The following is a 25,710-nucleotide window of genomic DNA, read 5'->3' as shown; positions in this document are numbered from 1 at the left end:
TTTTTTAACATTTATACAAACAGTATGTATACATAACAAACAAAATTTTGTAATGCACTCACAACTCCCACGTGACATTTCCCTCGGGGAACGTGCTAACATCACTGTGATAACAGTCAAAATTATTCAGGTCCTCACAGAACGTGCCGAGACGACCATGATCCGGGATCGAACTAGCAAATGAACCAACGACCAAGCGTGTCTTACCGGACGACACAAGTCAACCAATCATAACCAGTCCAACAATCCTAACCGGCAGTTTAAGTTGCTCGTGGTTTTGTCTCTGAACTTGCCCCTCTTTGGCGAGAATAAAGGGGTCGCTCAGTGTCCGGCACAGTGTCGGGTGCACGAGACATTAAAATATTCTGCTGACAACTTACTTTGTCGAGTCCACCATTAAAGAAATGTATAAAGGCGTGCCCCTCCCTCCCGTTGTACCCCAATTGTACATGGTCCCCCTAAAACAATCGACACTCATTCACACACACCAACGTACACCTACACACAGAACAGCACGGGTGGAACATGGATTAAACAGTGGAGTACTTCATGAAAAGCGGAGGAATACATGTGTATGTTCTTCCAGAGCAGCACTAACCCCTGATTGGTCCTGCGTGTGAGCACTCAATCGATAAGTAAAAAAATGTCTTTAATCAACGTGTCATACAGGCAAGTATGATGCACCCGCAAACAAGCAGGTCACCGTACCAGTCTTCTGCTCTGTTTTAAGGTTAAGCTGCGAGGAGAATGCTGTGCTCTAACATGCACTACATGTAGCAGAGCATTTCCTGCTACGGTGAAGATCATCGCTAAAGGTCATATAAGGTCTGTTCTACAGAACAGTAAACATTATTCCACTTCTAGATCAGCATTCTGAACTAGGCGAACCACTCAGGTTGTGTGACAAAAAGAAAAGATTCATTTACTCTTTATTGTCAGTGCATGGCTGCATTAGGAAGCTGCCATACCTTATAGGCACTCTGAAAAACTATTCCAAGACATCAGCATCATCCGTTTGGCACAATTACAATATAGACACCTCTTGTCTTAGTACTGTTAATATCTAAGATATGAAAATGCTATTAAATAAAGATAATAAAACTAAACAAAACATGAATAGCACCCAGCAATGGGCGCTTCTATACAGCTGAGATTATCAATGCAAGTACAATCAGTCAAATAATTAAATAAAATTAAACATACACAAATGTAAGTACAGTGAAATGAAAAAGACTGGCTGTAACACATTTAGATGTGATCACAAACAGGAAGTTGAAATGCTTAGTGTCTCGCACTTCATTTCAAATTCATTAAAACAAAGATAAATCACAACAAATGGACAGATTACATAAAAACTATGGAAGCCACTTTAAGACATCGTTGAAAATCAACCACATATGTGTCACCAGGTTCACAGCATGTAGGTTTACATGCAATCATGTCAGTCAAACGACTGAGCATGATTGCACAGGATGAGTCCATGGATTCATAATCAAGCTTCATTTTTCTACCAGGTAAGTGCTTAGGGTCTTGATTTAGCCGCTCTTCTATCTTGGATGGTCCACCCCCCAAACCCACTGACTAAAATTCCCACCAATAATTGATGTCCGTCCACATCAACCATCTAGTCAGGACCCTGGAGAGATCTAAGACAGCAGATCGGGATAGAGCCCCCCATGCCTACTTCTGACCCCAATTCGGCCCACAGTTACCAGAATTCTGTGTGTGCAGGATGAATGCTGGGGTTAGAGAAGCTCAAAGAAGAAAAGAAGAGGTGGCAAAAGAAAGAGAGATAGAGTGTGTCTGTGAAGTAGAAGAGAACGTAGTTGACCCCCCCCCAATCTTTCAATCTCTCCAATTTCCTTCCATACTCTCCTCTCTCCTTTTGCTAGTAAAGGCCATACCCTGCAGAACTCCCACCATGGAAAATGTTGTGCTCTTTTTAAAGAGATCCTAAGGCAATGTCACATTACAGATCAAAGTGTACAACATCTATACATTGTGCGGTTGTGGCATGGGGCTGGGACATGGGTTTGGTTCGAGGGGGCAGGGGGTTGGGTGAAGGGTGTTAACAGGGGCTTTCAGTCATCGCTTCCCACCCAGTCCTTTGGTCCCCCAGCCTCTACATAGTTTGTTATCCCAGCAAATGACACACCTGAACCAGGTAATCTGCATGTGCACTCCCCATCATCACTTGGTCCTGGTTTATCATCAGCTATGACAGAACTAAAGGCATGAAGGGGCTGGAGGGCCCGGAGGACAGGTTTGGGAACTGTTGCTCTATAGAACGGTAGCCTCCAACACGATGGCAGGATCCTCGATATCGGCTTTACTCTGGACCATCCGCAATTCCAGCTGCGCTGGATTGGGCCTCCTCCCTGGGCCTGCCATCTCTGCAAGACAGACACATATACATATTACTGAGATCAGCCAGACATTTCCAATCATTTGTTCAGTCAACAATTCCCCAAAATATTAAACAAGTCCCATGGCAGGTTTCCTATAACTGTTCGGGTACTAACACAGCAGAACACAATTTAATGGAATGGAAAAGGTCTTTTAGATTCCCATATCTGCTTTAACCCGGAGTTCCGTGCATAGACCAAAGAAAAAAAACATCATTCACAAGGGCTCACCATGGGCATAGGAAATGGTTCTCTGGATGACATGATGCATAACTGAGAAGGTCTTCTCACACGCCATCTAAAACGGTTGGCAGATATACATTACAAGCGCTGTACAAAATTCATCTATTTAACATTCCACACTAAATTAATCCAATTTAAAAGCAAGAGAAGGACAACAGAAAATATCATATCAGGCAAGAGGGCTCACATACCTTAAGGTCAGTTGGGTAGTGGTGAGTCCAGGCCAAAAGCATGGCGGCAAACAAGTCACCCGTTCCCACAAACACGGCATCTACCTTAGGAACCTCAATCCGGATACGCTGGGTTGTCCGTGTGCCATCAGGCTTGACTGGGTGAGCAACCGAAAAAGAAAAAAATTATAATTAACCACAAAATACTCAACTCCCTAAAAACCCCACACACGTGCAGACAGATCTCACCAATCCTCTGGCTCCCAACAGACACTAGGAATCGATCACCCAGACGAGAGGGAAGGTCAGAGCTTGTGATGACCACTGTGTCGGGGCCCATCTTGTGTAGCAAGTCCATCACCTTGACCAGCAGGACAATAGGACCCGTGTCAGGCTTTACATAATTAAGTAATTGACTAGGTGTATTTTGACAAAGAAGAACTCACCTCAATTGCATCTTTCTCAGTGCTGATATTTTTGCCAGTCAGTAACCTGAAATAGAAGCGCACCAAGAGTATATTACACTTCCTGAAATGACCAACAGATGGTGCCCTGCAACCTGAATGTGAAAGTGATGTGAGCAGTGGGCAGCCATGAATGGTGCCTGGGGAGCAGTGTGTGAGGACGCTGCTTTCCTCAGTGGCACTTTGGTGGATCCGGATTCAAACCGGTAACCCCCTGATTATGGGGCAGATTCCTTAAAGTCACCTCTGCTACCTCATGTTCAAAGTCCCCCAAGAGACGAAAGCATGAGAGATCAGGCAAGCTCGGTTCCACTGTACAGTAGAAAAATGACCGTCCATCGAGTGGGGGAAAAAAAAAAAAAAAAAAAAGATGAATGAAAAAAAACCCAAAAAAAACAAATGATGGTCAGATTCTTCAGTCACAGTCATGCACATGATCTGTTTCTATACGTGTGAAAAGCCACTTGGTTTTATATACAAGGTTGCCAATGCAATATGTATGAGTGGTACACACGTTAAATGCTATATATACTACTGTTTAGCATTCAGAAATGTCCTTGTTTTCCATGAAAAACTGAAATTCTTACTAGACTTCCAGTCAAAAGTATGGATGCACCAATTATGTGGCATTATGAAAACTAAGATGGAGGCCACTTTAAAGACTCCAATGCAAGAAATATATATATATATATATATATATATATATATATATATATATATATATATATATATATATATATATATATATATATATATATATATATTTTTTTTTTTTTTTTTTAATCAGGAGAAAATGAAGTACGCTTTATGAATCTGTTATTTCAATTTTGTTCTTCAATAATGTAAAAAAAAAAAAAAGAAAAAGCCACACCCATAAAGTAGGTGCATCCAATTTTTTAAGGGTTCTGTATATTGATGAGAAGGGTTCTGTATATTGATGAGTAATTGACAAAGAATCGACATTTTCTAGTTTTTTACTTCTTCAATCAGTGTAACTAAGATCATTGCAAAAGGGGTGTCTAATAATTTAAATTAATGCTGATAATGGCTGTCTGTACAAGTATGTATACATTAATCAAACAGCCATTTCCAGATACCAGTCATTTACAACATGAACAATATCTGAACAGTTTGTAGAAGATGGTTTATTGTTCTCTTGATAAATTGTTTTCAATCAAAACTGTAAATTAAACAAATCAATGGCACGCTTTTATTGTCTAATGTCTTTGGTCTAAAAAAATACTTTAACACGGTTGAACTTCAGCACATTCCAAATCACTGGTGTGTAAAACCAGAAGGTTTTCTGTTGACCGCTGACACACTGACTTATTACCTAATGATACAAATGGCAGGTTGGAAGCATGGAAAGTTCAAACCAAAACAGTGGAGCTTGATCTCTGTTCTAGCTTCTTACTCTGCACTATCAGCAGTGGTTTTATATTAAAGCAGAGTAAATAATGCTGTCCTGAAAGGGTCAAGACTCACTCTGCCTCAAACTGGTTGGGGGTGATGATGTCAGCCACAGGCACCACTTTGTTTTTGTAGACTGGGTGCAGGTTTTCTGGAACATACTGTGAAAGAGAAGCAGATCATATTTGAACTTTCTAATTATATGCACATGCACCTTAATCCACTGAGGTCTTCTCAAAAGATAGCATAGAGAGCAGGACTCACCATGGATCCATGGTCACCAAGCACAGGATCACACACTGGGAGGGAAAAAGTGCAAATCAGCTTGTGCGTGCATGCGCGCGCGCGCACACACACACACACACACACACACACACACACACACACACACACACACACTCACAGCAGGCCATTTCATTCCATCCTCCTGTTCTACTAAACCTTAGCAACCTTGAGCGTTCTGGCACACTTTCTCAAACTGAATTACAACCCCCATCCCGAGCCAGCCGTATACCACGGGGGTTTAAGTTGCCGTGAGGCGTCCAAGCTCATTTGATTAAGGTTCGGATAGCATTTACAACATTACAAATGAAGCAGGAAATAAAATCCGAGTCTTTGAACTGGCTGACAATGAGCATGAAGAGACTACGTACCATACACCAAGTTAGGGTTGGCCCTCTTCAGCTCCTGTACGATGTCCACCACCATCTCCAAGAAGGATGTATCTCGGGTATACCCTGTGGTTAGAGGGGGACGTATGAATCAAAAAGAGGCTTTGTCAATGGGTATTAGCAATGGGTATAAATCACAAAATAAGAAGTTAATTGTGAAGGAAGACTTTCCAATGGAAGAATATGGGAAAAGGAAGTACAGTGGTAAAAAGAGTTTTTTTTTTTTTTTTTTTTAGCTGTGAAAAAAATGGTGATGAGTCTAGCCAAGCTCTGTATATGTGAAATAGACATGGCAGCCAGTCTGAGCTCTCCAGAAGGACCCTGGCAATGAAGTCACCTTACACAATAAACAGATATGCTCATGCAGCACAAGCCACTAGAACCAGTTAAGTGCCCTTTTACAAACATTTCCCATTCTCTTACTGGACAGACTGCATTCATCCAAAAACAAGTCAAAAACCCAAAGTGACCTTTCAAAGCATAAAGTAAGACAAAATTACAAGGATCAGATTTCACAGTGTGCAAATATGACATAAAAAAAAATATATGGGTGTTTCAAAGTATCGATACAGCAATATCTTTGTATACAAATATAGTTTACTGGAGGGTGCTGCAAGCAGAGGTAAGAGTGAGCATGCTGCTACAACCTCCACGTCTGTAGATGGCGCAGTGCAGCTAGATACTATTAATTACTTGTCATTTCAAGCAGAGTTAAATCGCAAAATATGACAGACTGATCACAGCATCTTCTGATGCGTATGGTATCTTGAGTTCATTGCCAATACACACCCCTGATATACAGAGTTGCGTTGAATGGGATAAGATCTGCAGACCATAAAATGTGAATCAGACACCTTGCAAACACCCTTTCCTCAGAACTCGAAAGATTACTTCAAATAATTCTTTACTGATTCGCAGCACTCCGAATCAGACCCGATAAATGAGGACTCATTTATTCAGATTTTTCTCCTCTCATTTTTACCTGAGCAGAAAATTGTGCTGTCTTGCCTGCAATTCGATTTTGTGTGTGTGTGTGTCTGAGAGTGCAGGTCTGTGTGTACTTGAGGTCCAGCAGTCGCTGAAACCGCGATGTGTGTGTGTGTGTGTGTGTGTGTGTGTGTGTGTGTGTGTGTGTGTGTGAGAAACGTACGTCCAGAGAAAGAGAGCGCGAGTTTGGACGCTCTGTTGCAAACTGTAGATAAGAAACACGGTGAGTGTGCTTTCTATGAAAAATCCTGACCTCAGGCTTTCGAACGCCTCGTGTAGTAAAGTCTGACATATGGTGCACACACACACACACACACACACACACACACACACACACACGCACACGCACACACGCGCGCGCGCAAACTCCTTGAAGTCTCCTCGGTGAGCTTTATTATTTTAACAAGGTCAAATCTCGCTCTCTCGTCCCACTGAAGCAAAATGTTAAAATGCTAAACTCTGGCACTGAACCACAGGGTCTTGGTGCCAGAGCCAAACTGACATCTGTGTTGGTCCCCAATGATCCACAGAGGCTGGGCAATTTGTTTCTGGGTAAGAAACACCACTTTGTGAAATTAAGATTTGGCTGGCAGACAGTTGATGGGAAGCTCATGGGGAGCTTGTACTTGAAATGGCCTGCACAAGGTGGAGAAGGACAGCTGACAAACCGCAGCGCTGCGGCGTCACATTCAATCAACCTCGTGACAACCACGGTGATTCCTCGCCCACCCTCTAGTGTATCTTCCGCTCATCCCTCTGTCCCTCACACACTCGTTCCTGTCTACCGTCTCAAGGTGAGGAGAGAAAACAGGCTATCTGTCCTTCACGCCACAATGGCACTGCTGGAGCAAAACGTCCAGACTCCTGTGTGGTGTGTGCAAGAGAGAGTGAGGGAGAGAGAGACCATAATTCACAGTGAAAAACTACCTCCTGCAACACAGGATGCAATTAATGATTCCCCATGGCCTTGTTTTCAGGTACCATTTGACCCAAAGAAGGATGTTGGCTATATTTTTTATAAACTCGTATTTTAGATATCTAAAAATCAATCAGATCATTAATTAATATAACTAAATTCATGCAAGCATCAAATTTGCTGAGATACTCTCAACAGCCTTGGTTCTACTCACCTGTGAGGACATAGTCATAGTGGTTGACGTTGTTGAGTTTAATCCCCTCGTACAACACATGCAGCTCATCGGCAGTCAGAACTTGTCCCTTCCAATGGGCATAGCCTAGGAGAGGAGAGGAGACAAGTCAGGCCGGCCAATCAGGTCGCAGAACTGCTGCCAAGGCTCTAGCCTTGGATCCACCAGCAGGCCTTCTGAAGCAGGGGGTGGTGGTGACTGTGTGGGGCTGGAAAAGGACCGTCATTTCACCACCAAATACTGCTGTTGCTGCAGGAAGGGTGATGTCACACTTCAGGTGAGTCACCAAGCTGGTCACATGGTGTGGGGCTTGTTGCTAAGTAACAGGACAGAAGAAAGCCTTGGGGCTGAGAGCGTTGTGTGGCTGCGTATTTGTGTGTCAGAGAGATATTATATGAGAGAGATCATGGGGGGGGGGACTGAACCAGAAGGAAAAAGAGAGAGAAAGTGGAGAGCACGCGATGAAGGGAAATCTTCGTGATGAGAGTGGGATTTGACGTCAGCGCTTCTACGACTGCATTTCTGTAACGCCTCGTCACAGTGGGAGCATCCTCTTGTACAGAACCTACACAACACTACACTAACACACACACACTCTTATAAAGGGTTTCCTCTATGAAAAGGGTCGGTTTTCACATACACACGCTTATTACATCTACACCAATCCCATTCCTTGCCCTTGACCAGCTGCTACACCATGCTGCTTTGCAGGGTTTTGGCATACACACGGCTCAAAATAATGCAGATGGACCGTCTGAATACATCTTGCACTCAGAAAACACACCCTGCCAAAGATAAATATGGCCAGCATTAGCAAGCAATGTCAGCAGAGGTGCAGATTTAAATAAAAAGGATAAGCAAACAGACCTATTTCATTTGTAAAAAGATTAAAACTGTATAGCTCCACAGGCCCAGTTCCCCCCTCAACAATAAGACCAATGGAATATAAATCAGATCAAGGTGGAACATGTTCTCCACAAAAATGCAGATGGTGGGATTTAATATGATCTTCATAATTCCCATCAATCATCTTGGAGACAACTGCTGAACATGTTGCCGTTAAGAGCATAAAGGGTGTTTAAAGAAGGCCTGACACTGGGATTTCCAGGGAAACGAAGGTCGGCAAAAAATAATAAATATTTGCCTTTTTATTCATCTCAAAGGTGCTTCTGGGGTGTGTGTGTGTGGGCCAGTCATGTTCTCCAACTCACCCAGTCCCATTTTATTTGTTGTGTATTGTTAGGTTGTTATGCTACCTATGCTGCATATCCACAATTTAAACTAAATTTTTATTTTTTTTTTTTTTAAAAGACTAAAACTAGTGGAACATTATAGTTGTGACAATATGAACTATTTTGTAAAATGTTTATTACAAGGGTTAAATGTTTATTACGATATACCTGGTTGTAGTAGTATTTTACTCTGAGTAAGTAACTATTTTTGATAACATATCAGATACGATAAATGAGTCACTTCACCGCTAAATGCAATTTGGGGACATTGCTCCTCCAGGGTGGTTTATGACAGGTGTGTCACATGAAAAACACCATCTGGAAGGTGGCTCCTAGCTGTCTCTAAACATCTTTTGGATGTACCTAAACTGGCATGTTAACTTATGTCCCTGGAAGTTCAGATGGGACGTAAGCTGTTCAACACGAACCAGTTGAGCAATCTGCCCAACAGCGCTGGCTCATAGTCCACCTCTGTTGAAAAGCTGTAAGATCCTTGGGCAGGGCGTCCTCAATTAACTGGATTTTATAACCTTTCATAATGTTCGTTTGCATTAAATGTCTACAAATGTGTGTGAATGTAAAACATCAGACAACCTTGGTGAAAGATTCTTTTGGAGTCGTTTTACCCGTCTTTTCAGTCGTTCAGACTCACATACTTACCAGAGTATGGAAAGAGCACGTCCAGCAATGTTTGTCAATGAGGGCTCCCTAATTCATCCGAACAGAGACCCAGTTTCAACACAGCCTCTGATGCCAAGTCTCCAACCAACAATCGCTGCTCTCATGGGAAGACAGGGAGACTCTTTTCTCTGCCCCGCCCCCCTCCCCCTTCCCTCAGTCAGGATGAAAACTGGCGTGAGAAAGCAGAGATCCGGATGGGAAGAACGAGCCGGACAGAAGGACGGGGCTGAGCGAGAGACAACATGCTTTAACACCGTACAACGGGAAAATGAACTTGGGCTGATGTCCGGTCGCCTCTGGCAAGGTCGTTCCTCTACCTCCCACTGCATTACTATTCAGGCCCACTGGTACGCAGGAGTAAAAAACCCACTCAACAACATCAAATATTTCAGCTCGGCTGGCGGTTTTGTTGCAGCCAACTGTTTCATTCAACAAAAATGATGCAGACGCCTCGAGGGAGGAGTGATGGGTCCAGACCATGAACGGAGGACAGGGGCTGAAATGACTGGCCAGCATCTGGGAGTTCAACCCAAATAGTGCTGATGGAGAAACGAAGCAGACTGGGAGCCTCCAACCCTCAAACAAAATCCTTCAGGCTTGTTTTTATTGAGATGTCCTCCATACGGTCTGAAAGACTCAACCGTAACACAATCGCTTGCCATTTTCCTCTTGCCTCGTGATAAATAACTCACTTCAGAGCCAGTCAAGGAGCAGGGCAGTAAAAAGGCACATATTGATGTGTCGTTTTTTTTTTTATATATATATATATCATACAAAGCTGGGCAAAGGTAATCTAGTTACAATATAACCAGCAGGGAGTAAACTCCTGAACAGCGGTAAAACGCGGCCGGCACTTGTTACCCCCGGCGATGTGTGCTTATGTAACTCTGCAAGTCATTATATGAATATCACGATAACACTTCTGCACAACGCAACCTGAGCAGAAAAAAAACCCACCGAGGTGATTAATAAGCAGCTTCAACATGGCGAGTCCGCTGTCTCGCGCTCAAAACCCACTCCGTGTAAGAGCAGCAGATGTAGGTTAAAGGTCAACTATTCCAACCATCCAGAGAGTAGACCTGCAGGAACTTCTTCCACTGCCCGTTTTATTATACTCAGAATTATTTCAGAGGGAGAAACAGCCTGAGAAAAAAGGACCATAACAGGCAAAGAAAAAGAGAGACTGTGGGTGATTTCGAAAGAACTGTCTAAGCAATATGACCCAAATTACTCCTTTTCTGCCCTTTTCAAATAAGCCTCTCTGCACTGCTCAAAGAAAGAAAAGAAAGAAAGAAAGAAGAAAAAAAAAAAAAAAAAGTCAAGATGAGTTTTTCCATCTGATTCTCCCGTATGGTCCTGATGGTCCCGTCAGTGCAAATTTCTTCAATATGCATCTGGAATAAAGTATGGATTTGGAGAAGCTTGGGCCACACTGATTTAGAGCTAAAATATAAACTGTGGTCATTTAGACTTCATGCTGAAGCAAAACGAACACAACCAGACACTAGAAACAGATCCCTAAATAAGAGACATTTAGATTCCAAATGGTTCCTTCAAACCAACAGGAGTTCAGTAATTGGTCTTTTGTACAGGTTAAAGGTTACAGACTGACACAAAAGTAAGAGGTCAGAGGTTTTTCTATTGAAAACAAGGCCAAAGTACAGAATGAGAGCTCATAAAACACAAAGCACTAAGAGAGTAAACAAGTGTTCCTGAATGACCAATGACAGTCTAATAGCAATTTTGTCACATCACAATGAAATGACTTCTGCCTTTCTGTGACCACTGGTTTCATCAAGATGTTAATTCTTGAAAGAAATAATATATTTATTGATATTTCTTCACACAATGTCTAACCTCATTCATATTATTTGTGCACTGCGAGCAGGACTGAAAAGAGATCACATTGTTGCTTTTTAATGTTGGGAAAGAGTCCCACTCTCACTTTAAAAGGAATAGATTAAAACCAAAATGAAGCGGCAAATCAGTCTGGACAGAGGTAAAGGTGGGGCCTTTATTTCAGAGGAACTTGCTGTCATGATCACTTCTGACCAGGGTGCGAGGGAGATTACCTGTATGATTTGAGAACTGCACCGAGTTGATGGAGTCCACCTCAAACCCCAGCACCTGGAAAAGACAGAGTCGGAGTTGGGCGTTAGAGGGTCGGTGTGGGTGTTGGGTGGGTTGTTCTGAAAAGGGTGGGTGGAATCGCGAAAAGGTTCGCGCGATTCTAAAAGGACATGCAGCAAGCATCCAAAAGCGCTCCGGAAAAAAAGAGCGCGACTTCGCGTCACGATTCGCTCTGGAATTTCTCCGCCTGTGACGTCACACGCGAGACTGACAGCCGGTCGCTCCGGTGATGGATGCAGCGGTCGGTCGTAATGTAACTACGAAGGCCCGGGGGGGGGGGTGTTTATTCCAGTGAATGAGAGCTCGCTGTCTGCCTGCTGTCGTGATGAAACGCGGGGGGGATTTTATTCTCCCGTCGTCGCGTGACAAGCAGAGGCGACAATTTCTTCGCAGACATCCCCCCACCACACACACACACACACACACACACACACACACTCCAACGTAGAACTACAACCGGTCAGACAGCGAGAGACCGGCTGCCTGCGCTGACACTTTCAAAAGCATCTGGTTAAAGGATGCCAGGCGAAACGCACACATTTTATTTCATTTTATTTTATTTTGCCATGTGACCTCACGTCCCTCGCATCACCCACGCAAAATGCCACGGGACGGCTGCCGACCGACCGGCGTCGCTACGCGTGCCGCTCACCTGTAAAGGGAAGGACGCCGACTTGTTCCCGACGTAACCCCGCACCACATGACTCTGGATCGACAGCACTCTGCATTCCATTTCGCGCGTCAAAATAAAAAAAAAAGTTGCGGGGAGGAGGACGCGAGCCACACGGACCGGACCGGGCGAGCTGCGGGCGGGCAGGGACAGACGCGGTCTCACATCCGCGGCGGGACGCGGCGGCGTCAGGACTGAAGGACATGCAACACTCGGAAGCGCTCATTCACAAGGCGGGCGGGCAGAATCTCGCTCAGGCATTTACGGCGGCCACCTACATCTGCTGACGTCGACCGGGTTGCCAGGTGGGCAGTTTATAAGCGGCGCTGATCACGTTTTATTTTTTATATTTACGCTTTTAAAAAAATATTAGAGTTATAGGTTACGTGTGTTTTTCTCTCTGACATGGTGTTGTTTGTCTGGATTTGGCAGTAATTTTAAGAAGTCGTTTGTTTTTACCTTCTACTAGTGTCCATATTTCCACATGAATCCCACCCACTCTGCTCCCGCACATTAAACACGAGCATGCAAAACAGGCTCGGCCGTTGGGATTAATCTACAAGATAAGCGATTTGCTGAATTTGGACTTGTTTTGGGCAGACATATCCAATTTTTTTGGACTGTTATAAAAATGGTTACTTTTAGTGGGCCGTGACATCTGGCAACTCCTCATATCACGAGGAGGGTTAAAAAATAAATCGCGCCGAGAAATTAAACGTCGCTGAATGCTCTTTCCATTGAAATTATGATGTGAATTATTTCCTATATGGGTCTTTTCCGTGCTTTCAAAACACGTTTGATATGAATGCAAAACTGTATTAATAAAGAAAGGTGTATATAGATTTGATCGACTTTGCGTGTTTCTTAAAACGTTTTAACACACAGAAAAGTGAGTCAAAATGTATTATTATAAAACGCACCAAAACAATAATATACAAAAACTAACTTTTTCACATCGTAATATTTTTTTCACATCGTGTTTGTTATCCTGCATTAAGGACGTCTCTGAACTAAACATTCCGATAAATCCATTCGTACGACATGGCTTCAGTTCCCATATTGACAGGAGGACGATCGTTGCAGTAAATAAATGTCCAAACGTTCCATCGGATTTCAGCAGAGCACCTTGGCGCAAGGCAGCCGACGGAGACCCGGAAGTTGGGTCCTTCGGCCATCGCGTCGCGCTCGCGTTCTGATTGGAGGAGTGCCTGTGACGCAACGCGTGAACGGATGCCGTTTGACGTCACCGGTGTTATCAACACGTGTCAGATCCTGGCCGTCAGCGCTAAATAAACTGCAGCGTGACGAGATTGAAATGTTAATCTCCCCCCCGCCACACACACGTTTTACAATCATTTTGTATTAGACACAACGGCATTTGGGTTCCGTGCAATAAAAACACCAGTACAGATTCACTCTTTAACCATTCTAGGAGGATATAATCCACATGACGTCATGGTCCTGTTTTTCTGGCTGTGTGCTTGGCAAGACAGAGGTCAAGTGAGGGACTCAAGGTGTTTGTCCTCATTGGACCCCCTGTGGAAAGGTGACTCACAAGCACAATAAACAGAAATGCTCTCGCGAGTACCCACTGGTGTTTATTCACACAGAAAGTGTGGAAATATATACACACTCAAAAAAGAGCTTTGGGCTGGAATACAAATCCCAAATGAGCGTCTACTGCGGCACAATCGAGCGTGTACGATAAACCCTCAACCTCTCCCAAACGCATCCCCTGCTGAAGAAGACTGAGTCCATCATGATCAATGCCAGACAACCAGCCACATACATTATCATGGCATCTCCATTCACACTGCCTGCTGCATAAACACTTTCAAAACCCAAATCCTCAAGTGAGCTGAATTATAACTCTCAGTATGCTTCGTAAAATAATAATAATTATAACTATTATTATAATACTTTATTGTGGTATAATCTGGGTGGTAGTAGCCTAGTGGATAACACACCCGCCTGTGAACCAGAAGACCCAGGTTCAAATCCCACTTACTACCATTTTGTCCCTGAGCAAGACACTTAACCCTAAATTGCTCCAGGGGGGGGCTGTCCCTGTAACTACTGATTGTAAGTCGCTCTGGATAAGGACGTCTGATAAATGCTGTAAATGTAAATATACAGTGGAAATTACACTACTATACTACCTTATGTAATTATCAATGTCTATTTTAAATCACTATTTTATCCAAAGCGACTTATAAGAGAAAATCACACCTTACATGCTACCATTAAGTAGTTACAGGGACAGTCCTCCCCTGGAGCAACTTAGGGTTAAGTGTCTTGCTCAAGGACACAATGGTAGTAAGTGGGATTTGAACCTGGGTCTTCTGCGAGTGTGTTACCCACCAGGCTACTACCACTATTGATAGCTGTGGTGAGAAGGAGGTGTCTGTTCACTGCTATTATTCTTACACATCACCTGTGTAGTGCTGTTGAAAGTGAAATTGATCTATTTTAGTGAACCCCCTTCCTTTCACGTTCTCTATCCATGCTGCTGAGTCATCAAACCCTTTTTGTCTCCACGGTCGTGACTGGGAGAGGAGGAAGAGGAGGAGATTAGTGAAAAGCAGGAGTGGAGGATCATTATACTAATACACGCTGTCTCTGAATCATCACTGCAGCTCTGAACCGGGATCAGCATTCTGACATGGGTGGGGTGGGATGGGATGGGATGGGGGGGTCCTTTTAAGGCCTCCACGGTGCACTGTTCCAGAATCAAGTACCTGACACCTACTGGCCAGCTGCTGTTATTGCAGCTGGCCAGCTGCTGTTACTCTGCACTGACACACCGATATCAGACACTATCAGACACTCAAATGCCTTCTCCAGTAACCTTGTTAATTGATCACTGGTAGACTGAAACTCAACACAGTGTTGCTGCTCACATCCACCTCCCCTCAAGTTATAAAATCACCATTACACTCTACAGTGACGTTGTCCAGAAAGTTTCTACATCTACTGATATCATGATCTTGTCTGCCCAAGAGGTTTGACCCATAGACCACGAACAGACATACAACCAGATATTGCTACACATAACATACATATAGAACATAAGCATATAGAGAAGCACTAAAAATCCTTGTGGAATATGTTTTAAATAGAGGTGGGCATAGATTAATTTTCTTAATCTAGATTAATCTCACTGTAATCTTGGAATTAATCTAGATTAATCTCACTGTAATCTAAATCAATCTAGATTAATCTATATGTTAAATTAATCTACATTAATCTAGATTAAAATGGCTCATTTGAATTCTGATGAAGGCATTCAGAATATGCTACCCGAATAATGACTAAAAGTAAGTCTTTGAGAACGGGTTTCTCAAGTCAGGTGGCGCATTAGACCAGGGGCTCATGTCCTGTTTCCAAAATGCATCACAAACTGCTTGAGAAAGCTGTTCCACTATGATAATTGGTGATGAAAATAAATTATGTTCAATAAGATGTACTTGTGTTTACCAACTGTTTATTCAGTTAGATAGCTGCATCCATGTTACCACGGTTTGATGTGGTAATTTCACAGTTCGAAGACTCGTTCTCACCCCGTATAGTGCAATTTGGCCACTATATCAAGGTGAAAGTAATCATAGTGTAGCGGTTCTTCTTCTGCGTTGTGTAACTTTTAGATTTCGTTTCTTGAACCACAAATGATGAGCTGACACCCAAGAGATTTTCTGTGCAAAGTGTATTCTGTACAAAAAGCAAGGTCGCGTCAGAACATCGCATCACACATCGCATCTTTCTGCACCTCTCTACTCACGCCATGTGTCCAAGAGAACTGAACATTAACATAAAGCATTCACAATTTACAATACTGAATTCCTGTACAAAAAGCAAGGTCGCGTCAGAACATCGCGTCTTTCTGCACCTCTCTCTACAATATACAGTATTAAAAGAACATAAAAAAAATATTCACAAAATAACACACATGCAAAATATTTCTAATATGTACATGAATTAAAATTAAAGAAATAACTTTTTGCACACAAAACCCACGCAGCTCTCACAGCTCACGCCATGTGTCCAAGAGACCTGAACCGGGTCTCAAAAACAAAATAAAAGTCTTAAGGAAATAAGAAACTAAAAGACACAAGAAAGAAGAAATATACTTATAAATCTAGTGTAACCATTTAACTCCGGCACAAAAGCTTGCGTAGTATAGACCCAGCTCACAACCCAACTTTGTGAATAGATGAACGGCGATATTTTTATTATCGCCGATAAAAGTCTCGTGTTAACGCAGCACGTTAACGCCGATAACGGCCCACCACTAGTTTTAAGTATGGAAATGTAAGTACAGAAAAAGTATGAAAATGGACAATATAGCAGAAGGGTTGCACTATATGAAATTTCAGAACATTTCTATTGTGTCTGTCTTTCAGTAGTTTCATCTGAGTGAAGGTACCATTTGTGATTTTGTGAAATAATCCAATACACATGAATGAACCTAGCTTCATGCTCTCCTACTGCCCTTTGACCTGTTCCCACAATCCCCTCATCTGAAACTTAACCCCTGGAGGCTAGACGCACGATGTCACCTGATCCACACCTATAGTGGTGCAGCAGCGTGCTGCTCGCCTGCTCAGGTGTCCCTTTGTACCTGCAAAAGAGGCGTGGTGGAGGCAGTAAGTGGAGACTGTGGAGATGTAGAGAGCACTAGAGGGACAGTGATACCCCAAAGGTCAGCTAGGCAGTCAGCTAACAGCTGGCCCATGAGTTTGTTGGACAACAAGGATGTCTTTGCACTTTGCAAACTAGTCAGGTATCCTGCAAAGAGCTCTGAGGAACTGGACCAAGCATTTTGTGATTAGTTTTTTGTTCTGGCATTGCTGTGGATATATTAATGTTGGCTTCCCTGTGACTGGTTTTACAATGAGAAGCTGAAATGGGGGACAAAGCCTCGGATGAGGAGACACCTCCCCAATTGGACGGCACTGTATCCAATCCTAATGTGGACACAACAGTGAGTATGTTATTCTTTATGGACACTATTCCTTAGATGTGTTCTGGTGTCTTCTTCTACCGTGAAATAAGATGTAATCATACATGAACATTTTCTTCTGTTCTGTTTCTCTTCCACTGTCACCTTTCCATCAGAAACATGAACATGCACCTCAGACTGCAGAGCCAGAAAGACATAGCGGAGAAAACATTGAGCTGGTGTCGGTGAACGAGGAGGACTTGTTCAGCATCCAGACCCCGTCTACCTTCATCGTCAGCTCTTTCAGTAGCCAGAGGAGTGGTGGCATCCTGCACCTCGACTTCACTGATCCAGACACCCAGGATCCCCATGTCCCTGCAGCCCGCAGTCAACTTCCACTGACCCCTGTCTACAATTCCCTGGAAAGCTGCACCTCCTCAAATCCTAGACTGCCCATTATCAAAGTACAACCTTTCATCGGAGGTAGGCTGGTATATATAGTGGTCGAAACCACTTCCTAATTCGATTTATTTATAATTAGACTTCCTTAATAACAGTTTTCTCCCACCTCATTAAGGAGATGACCTCTCGTACAGGAAGAACCTGTGTGAGCTGCTGTGTGCGTACCGGCTGCTGTTACTGGTCTGTGTGTGTGCGCTGGCCATCCTAGCTCTTGTTTTCGGTATAGGGCTCGGAGGTGAGTGAGTGTCCCACACTTTCCGACAAATTCATGCTGACTGTGACATCCTGTCCTGGCAGCATGAATTTTTAAGGGCCTACACCCTGTACGGGGACAGGGAGCGGGCGTGGCCAGAGGTGGAGTGTGAATTTGCTGCTGACTGTCTCTGCTGTGGTTCCCCCTGCCAATGTGGGAAATAAACACGATGAAGAATGAGACTTAAAAGGACTATTCCATCAAGTGCTACAGAGAGACAAATTAAAAGCCTGTTTAAGTACCTACTCGCAGTCACCCCTTACCTGTGAAAATAACGTGTAAATAGCTGCTCCTCATCCTCACCACATTATAAAGGATTGCAATGAATGCATATATGGTGTGTAGAAATACTGTATGTTTTGTGTCTGTGTGTGTGCGCAGTGGGTCTCAGCTGCGTAGGGAAGGTGCGCTGCTCCTCCTCCATGCACTGTATCAGCAGATCTGCAGTGTGTGATGGGAAGGAGGACTGCACAGGGGGGGAGGACGAGCTCAACTGTGGTACGCCATCGGTCACGCTTTCATTTCAACTCTGTCCACACACTCAGATCCCAGAGGAACAAACAGTACACAAAGACGTCCCCGCTTAAAAGCACACACACGATGTTCAGTGTCTGAACTCTGACAGACTGTACATACATCTTCTCTCATCAGTGAGGATGAGCGGCAGGAGTTCGGTGCTGCAGGTGAGGAGTAAGGGGGTCTGGAGAACTCTGTGTTCCGACAACTGGGATTCCAGCCTGGGCATCGCCGCCTGCAGGCAGCTGGGCTACTCCAGGTACAAAAGCTTAACATTTCAAACAAATTTCAGCATGGTCAAGAATTTATGCACAATTTTGTTAAAACACTGTTATATTATATTAACACAGCCTGAAGCAAATTGTTACATTTATGTTTATCGTCCACAAATGGCAATATACTGACCCACCACTGACAAGCTCTCTTTACTGAACACTTATAAAGAATCTAAACACGTATAAACAGATTTAGATTTAAATTTAGAACCTATGATACAGTATTTCTGAGCAGGGTTCATACATGGTTGAAAGAAAGTAATTTACAGCATTTATCAGATGTCCTGATAGGACACAATGGTAGTAAGTGGGGTTTGAACCTGTGACTTTGTGGTCGTTTAGAGTACTACCACCCCAAACAAACACGTGTGGTCCTCCTCACTCCTTCCTCTTCCTCAGCCCTGCTGTCTCTCCAGCGGCTGTACCGCAGTAGTGAAGGGGGAGGCTGACTGAGGAAGCTAAACAGGCCTCACTGCCTCCTGGCTCTATTAATTGCATTGTTAATCCCATTAAAGTCAGTCTGGCATTAAATGAAGTTAATTAAATGAAGCCACAAGTAGGTCAAGATGTTCAATATTAAGTGCAGTTTTTTTTAACCCTCTGATTTTATTCCTCTCATTTGCCTTCCTTTCGCTTTTAATCATGTTGTATGATGATAATAACAACCCTGTTGCGTGTTAAGTTCACGCCTTTTTATCAGACCAAGAGGTGTATGTGCGTGTGAAATATAAATATCTTTCCCTCTTGCCCCAGTTTTGTGAGTTCCAGCCAGTTGCCCCTCACGTCCGCTGAACCAGCCTTCCAGACCAAACTTGTCTCAGTTAAACCCAATCTGACAGATATTCAGAACGTCCTAAAAATCCACACTCTCCCCAGGTATGTACACAATTTTATTCAGGATGGTAAATACAATGCCATATACTAAATAAATAACTAACGGGGTTTGTCCTTGAGACGCTATAACACGCCTTGTGGGTGGTAACACCCATTTCAAATCAGTCACAGAAGTGAATATGGCCGACAGTCTTTCTCAGAGCAATTCAACTTCATGAGCATCTCTCATCTAACCAGATAAAGGACTTCTGAACATCCCATCAGACAACCTGAATGCGCTGTGATCAGCATTAAAAATATGCACAAAGGAGAGATTAGGGACACTCCACAGAGCCTCTCTGTTCCTCTGCCAGTTGCCTGATTTGTGGAAACACAAGCGGGGTTACATAAACAGTTTTCTCCAAAGGTTGGGGAAGGAACAGAACACACAGCCTGTTTTTGAGGACAGAGACGCTCGCAGTTCAGTCTGTGCAGATCACCGTGCGGCCAATTCACAGCAAAAACTCAAAATACTTGATGAGTATAGATTTTTTTTTTTATTGTAGATTTTCACACTTGATGAGATATCACACATAAGACAGAATCAGCTACAGAGTAACATTTCAGTAAGACATACTAACTTTTTAAATCTTGTCAAGAGAATTTTCACTTGTTCCACTAGAGGGATTTTTGCTGAGTTGATCCCTCAGCACAATTCTGGTTTTGTCTTGAATGATGTGTGTGTTTAACTAAAAGAAAATTGATTGTTTCTCCAGCATAAGCCAGTGCGCCTCTGGAAAAGTGACTGTGCTCAGATGCATAGGTGAGTGATGGTGCTTATCAAGTACTTACTGAATGCCCTCTGCATTATGGATCCACTGATATGGTATCCACAGGAAAATGTGGCAGCCCTGACAAAGCCAAAAACGCAAAAGTGGGAGTGATTAGTTCCTCGGTGGCACCTTGGCAGGTTGGGATTTGAACCAGAAACCTTCTGATTACGGGTCTGCTTCCTTACCTGCTAGGACACCTCTACACCAAAAATGTGGTCTGAATGACTACACTTGTCCATCAGTGGATTTTCTCAGTTGTTGGTGGAAAATCAGATGTCAATGGGCTCTAATTGTTAAAAGAATGTTTCAGGGAGTAAGTCCCAACCTGCATCATGTATAGCATCTCTGTGGTTGTGAATGCATGCTGTACTCAAAAAGGCAGCATAACACATGCTAGCATGTAATTTTTTTTATTAATTAGTCTCCAAGCCAAATTGAAATTTGGCCAGGTTTGACAAAACCCTGCCCACATTTTAGTCAAGTCATGGCCTCCATTTATTCTGCCAATTTAATTACTGCCACATTCTGGTGCTAATTTGTCTCTCCTACACATTCTGCACAGTGGAATGGTGAACTGCTTTGGAATTGTAAGTAACCCAGAATTTAGAGTGTACATTGAGGAAGTGTACAGGCTGGGTAGTTGCATCTTTTTTTACCTTTTCCTCTCAGCTGTCTCTAACTAGGAAACAGCATTAATTTCCGAAATTCAAGAACACCAGTCTGTACTTGATACGATGTTGGGTTGGGCTGGGCCTGCGTCCGGCACTAAGATTCATTAGCACTGAGCCCAGCAGGTCAGTTCAGGACATGATCCAGGTTTGACACTGAGCAGCTCTTGATCCTCTGAATTCAGGCATGGAGTTTAAACATCTTGAGCCCCTCCTGAATCTTGCAGATACCCATAGCTCTGCTGAATAACAGAGGTCTGGTCTTGCAGGATGTGGCACCAGGCCCAGGTTCAGGTCTCGCATTGTGGGGGGGAACGTGTCTCAGCCGGGGCAGTTCCCCTGGCAGGCCAGCCTGAACTACATGAACCAGCAGGTCTGCGGAGGGTCCATCATCACACCACACTGGATAATCACAGCCGCACACTGCGTCTATGGGTGAGAAACATGCATGCAGATATATGTATTTATTTATTGGTCTATAATGTTTTAAGCAATAGAACAAATAAAGAACAATATATAAATAGGTCTGGGATATTTAATGTTGGCTTAAAAAATTTATATATTTTTTTTAAAGCAGGCAAATATATGTGCAGACAAACAAATGTGCAGACATTAATTGACCAACCAACACTATCTGATGACACTATCACAGCCCATTGTTTATCCTGACGGTTGGATGTTAATAGTCATTAAGAATTCATTTATACTGAAACAGAATATCATGAATAAATCACATCAGTGTTCTTTCTGAACACTTTTGTCTGACACATCCTCGTTCCCACTTGCTTATCCTCTCTCTCTCTCTCTCTCTCTCTCTCTCATGAACTCAAAGCTTTGCAGATCCGGCGCTGTGGTCTGTGCTTGTAGGCCTGACCCTCCAGCCATTTAACGGCGCTGGAACCCTTGCTGTTCAGAAGATTCTCCACCATCCTACATATGACATCGCTCTAATGAAGCTGACGGACCCGCTGACTTTTAATGGTGAAATGTGTGCATTTTGAGTGCCTCCTAGTTCACTATGCCTGTAAAAATCCCCTCCCTGGGAACTGCATGCACTGAGGCACCATCCTTGCAGAAACACACCTATCCATTCTGGGACCTATCTGAGAAGATTACGTGATAATTTAGGCGTGATGCCAAATCCTGCCTCAGGCCTAAATCTTGATGAGGAGGATTATATAACATGGAGCAGAGGTGTGGCAGTGTACATTTTAGGTCTTGTCATGTAGAGCATTTTGGGGTTTGTGATTCATGCTGTTACACAGTTAGAGTGCAGCGCAGGCTGACCTAGAAAGCATTACTCATAGTGCATTTGGTACCTATGTACAAGCAGAATCACATGCTCTGACCTTCTTAGCAGCTTCATTAGTTTTTTAGAACCATGATTAAATGCTGTAGTATGTAATGTATATGTTTCCTGCTTCAGGTCTGATAGAACCTATTTGTCTGCCTAATTTTGGGGAGGACTTTCCTGATGGCCACATGTGTTGGATCTCTGGCTGGGGAGCAACTGAGGATGGGGGTGAGGTGGCATGTTTGGACATATTTATTCCACTGGTGCTTGTAGATTTGGATGACAGACGGTCTGCTCTGAATAGAACATTAGGGGTTCTTGATGCACAGAATGGGGCAAATTAGGGGGCATGATGGGGGGCATATTACTGATTCGTTAAAAATGGAACACGGCATAGCAGTAAAGACGTGAGTCATCCTGCTACTGTGGGGTTGTGACCTCTCTCACTCTTCTATAGGAGAGTCCAGTGTTGACCTCCACTCTGCCCAGGTGCCACTATTGTCCAATAAGGAGTGCAACACCCGCACCGTGTACCACGGAAATATCCAGAAGTGGATGATCTGTGCAGGAGACCTGTCAGGAGGCACCGACACATGTCAGGTAGAAGAATGGGTGTGGCCTGGCCAGTCCTCTGCCAGGTCACTGTGGCTAATCAGAAGCAGTGCCTTTCAGGAAGTGCCTTAAATAAACTTTTCATGCTCTTTGGTGCCCAGGGGGACAGTGGTGGTCCACTGGCGTGCGAGAATTTCTCAGTGTGGAAGCTGGAAGGGGTCACAAGTTGGGGTTACGGCTGTGCCGAGCAGAACAAGCCTGGTGTTTACACTCGCGTCCGCCTGTCCCTCAGCTGGATCCAGCAGCAGCTGGCGGTGAGAGCCATGAATAAATTGGTAGACAAGTGGTTTTTGAAAATATAGCATAATTTTATGTTCAAAATGTAATCTGCATAATGCAGATCACATGAAGAACAATGCAAGTACAAACGCCACAAAAAATCCAGCAATGTTAGCTGAAAGACCCTGGCAGTCTTCATGATAATCCCGATCTGCCAAGGTGCCACTGAGGTGCCACTGAGCAAAGCACCGTCCCCACACACTGCTCCCCGGGCTCCTGTGCAGAGGACAAATTTCACTGTGTGCACCGTGTGCTGTGCTGCTGTGTATCACATGTGACAATCACTTCACTTTCACTTTAAACAGAGGCATTTTGTATAGATTTGTCAAGAACTGCAATATTTACATTTGTCAAAACAGAAGCAGTCTCTTTACAATTGACAATTTGCTATTAAAATGAATAACGTTATTTGTATGCACTGTTCGAATTAAAAAATACCTATATTTAGATTACTTTTTGAACATAAAATTATGCTATATTTTCAAAAACCACTTCTCTATCCATTTATTCTCGACTCGGTCGTAAATACATATCTGAAATTTGAAAGGAACCAAATTGCTTCTCAGATATGCCGGTTTATGGTTCTTTAATTCTGTATTCCGCTTTAACCCTGATAAACATTCATTTAAAATGAGCGCCAGCCCCTCCCAAGATGGCGGCTCCGTTGACGAATTCGCTCCCTCAGTTCAACGCGACATCTACTGTTTATTTCTTTTCTTCCACTTTCTTCTGTTTCCACGCTCCAGTTCGCTGCTCTCTAGTGCCGTAGTTGCGACCTCTAGTGGCCGGGGTGCAGAATGTTGCTTATCGCTCTCTCACCCTCGGCCTAATCAGGGTCATGGCTGCTGGAGCCCATCCTGGGACACTACAGCCATCATTTATCAGTTACAGTGAACACAACCACTTCTACTAAAATAAAGAATGTGAACATTTAAACCAAATTTCCATTTGTTTTTTATTATAATTTAGAGAGAAGAGAGCCAGAGTCAGTGACTCCAGACGGGTGTTTCGGAAGCACACGTCACTGACAACGGGATACCAACACAGACGATGATCCCAAAACACCACAAATCGAGCAGATGAACTGACTCTCAAGAAATGCCATATTTTTCAATACATGTTGTTTGTTATACTATTTTCTTTTGCATTCTAACGGTGCCTTAGATATAAAATACTTGGTTGTAATTATCATGTGAAACTTCCTCCTCCCAAACCATTAAGGCTCTAACTCAGACCTGGCACATCACACACAAGATCATCAATACCAAAATCCAGCAGTTAAAGATAATAAACTCATGAGCGTGGTTATCATTTAAATTCATTACCTACTATGCCTGTCATTAACATCTTAAAAAGAGAGAACCACACAGAATGTTATTTTAAGTATGTGAACCTTTTGTAATTATAATACCTTCTGTACAAATTGATCTTAAACAGTGATCTGATCTTTCAAGTGGCAACAATAGACAAGCACAGTGTGCTTAAACTAATACCACACAAGTAAATATAGGTTTTTTTCTTAACACACCATGTAAAGTGCAGTTATGACATCTCCAATAGCTCATTGGAGTCAGTCAATCTGGAGTCCCATCAATGAGATGAGATTGGAGGTTTTGGTTAAAGCTGCTCTGGCCTATAAAAACACACACAAGTTATTTGCTTTTTAAAAGAAGCATTACATTGCACAGAAGAACGCTCAGAACACACACACACACACAGAAAACTGTTGATTTGCATAAAGTTGGAAAGGGTTAAAAAGTTTCTCCAAAAGCCTTGCTGTTCATCAGGCCACGGCAAGACAATTTGTCTAAAAGGTTGAGCACTGTTGCTACTCTCCCGAATAGTGACCGTGATTTAAGGATGACCTCAAGAGCACAGCACAGAATACTCAGTGAGATCAATAAGAATCCTAGAGTGTCAGCTAGAGATCCCTAACATCCCTGATGCCGACTTAACATGTAAACACTAAGCAAGAATGGTGTTCCTGGGAGGACATCACAGACAAAAGCATTGCTGTTTGCAAACCATCACCTGGGTGTTCCACAGCACTACTGGCAAATATTCTGCAGACCAATGAAACCAAAGTAGAGATGTTTAGATGACACACACAACAAAATAGATGACAAACACAACACAGCACATGGTGACACAATGAAATGTTAAATTGAGGGGTTCACATACTTTTTCAAATAAGAAAACATAATTACTTGTGTGGTATTACTTAGTCTATTGTTGTGACGTAGAGGATCACATTTTATTATCAATTTGTGCAGAAGTCCAAAGGGTTCACATACTTTTTCCTTGCAACCGTACCTATAATTTTGCATTTCAAAATGTTAAGCATAGGGCATAATGAATGACTTCCAACTCAACAAGAACACAATTGATTTAAAAATGTTTCAAATGTTTTATTTATTTTTATACAAGACTCTTTCAGCAAAAGATGAACATTTGCAGTGTTAACAGCTATTTTTCAGCATTATAAATATCAAAGTGTAGTGTTTTTGTAAGAAAATCAGCCACTTACAAGAATGTCATACAATTAATAGAGAATA

At 43.0% G+C, this 25,710-nt stretch overlaps 2 protein-coding genes across 2 annotated transcripts; one reads left to right on the top strand and one right to left on the bottom strand.

Moving 5' to 3' along the window:
- Positions 1-865: 865 nt before the first annotated feature.
- On the bottom strand, positions 866-12,467 carry pdxkb (pyridoxal (pyridoxine, vitamin B6) kinase b). Its single transcript, XM_028981091.1, has 11 exons — positions 12,194-12,467; positions 11,484-11,538; positions 7,481-7,585; positions 5,346-5,429; positions 4,957-4,991; positions 4,768-4,853; positions 3,265-3,310; positions 3,068-3,179; positions 2,840-2,976; positions 2,637-2,703; positions 866-2,393 (listed from the first exon to the last, which is right to left on the bottom strand). Exons 1-11 carry the CDS (start codon positions 12,272-12,274, stop codon positions 2,281-2,283), a joined length of 921 nt encoding a protein of 306 aa, XP_028836924.1. The 5' UTR covers positions 12,275-12,467; the 3' UTR covers positions 866-2,280.
- A 4,435-nt stretch (positions 12,468-16,902) lies between these two features.
- Positions 16,903-25,584, top strand: tmprss3b (transmembrane serine protease 3b). Its single transcript, XM_028979378.1, has 13 exons — positions 16,903-17,192; positions 17,327-17,633; positions 17,728-17,847; positions 18,247-18,363; positions 18,517-18,640; positions 19,410-19,532; positions 20,246-20,292; positions 21,240-21,405; positions 21,803-21,951; positions 22,397-22,492; positions 22,722-22,864; positions 22,978-23,130; positions 24,125-25,584. Exons 1-13 carry the CDS (start codon positions 17,115-17,117, stop codon positions 24,146-24,148), a joined length of 1,647 nt encoding a protein of 548 aa, XP_028835211.1. The 5' UTR covers positions 16,903-17,114; the 3' UTR covers positions 24,149-25,584.
- Positions 25,585-25,710: the final 126 nt, after the last annotated feature.

Source organism: Denticeps clupeoides, chromosome 5 (assembly GCF_900700375.1).
Source record: "Denticeps clupeoides chromosome 5, fDenClu1.1, whole genome shotgun sequence".
Classification (NCBI taxonomy): Eukaryota; Metazoa; Chordata; class Actinopteri; order Clupeiformes; family Denticipitidae; genus Denticeps; species Denticeps clupeoides.
The sequence above is the reverse complement of the archived record's forward strand: the minus strand, read 5'-3'. Positions and strand labels throughout refer to the sequence as shown.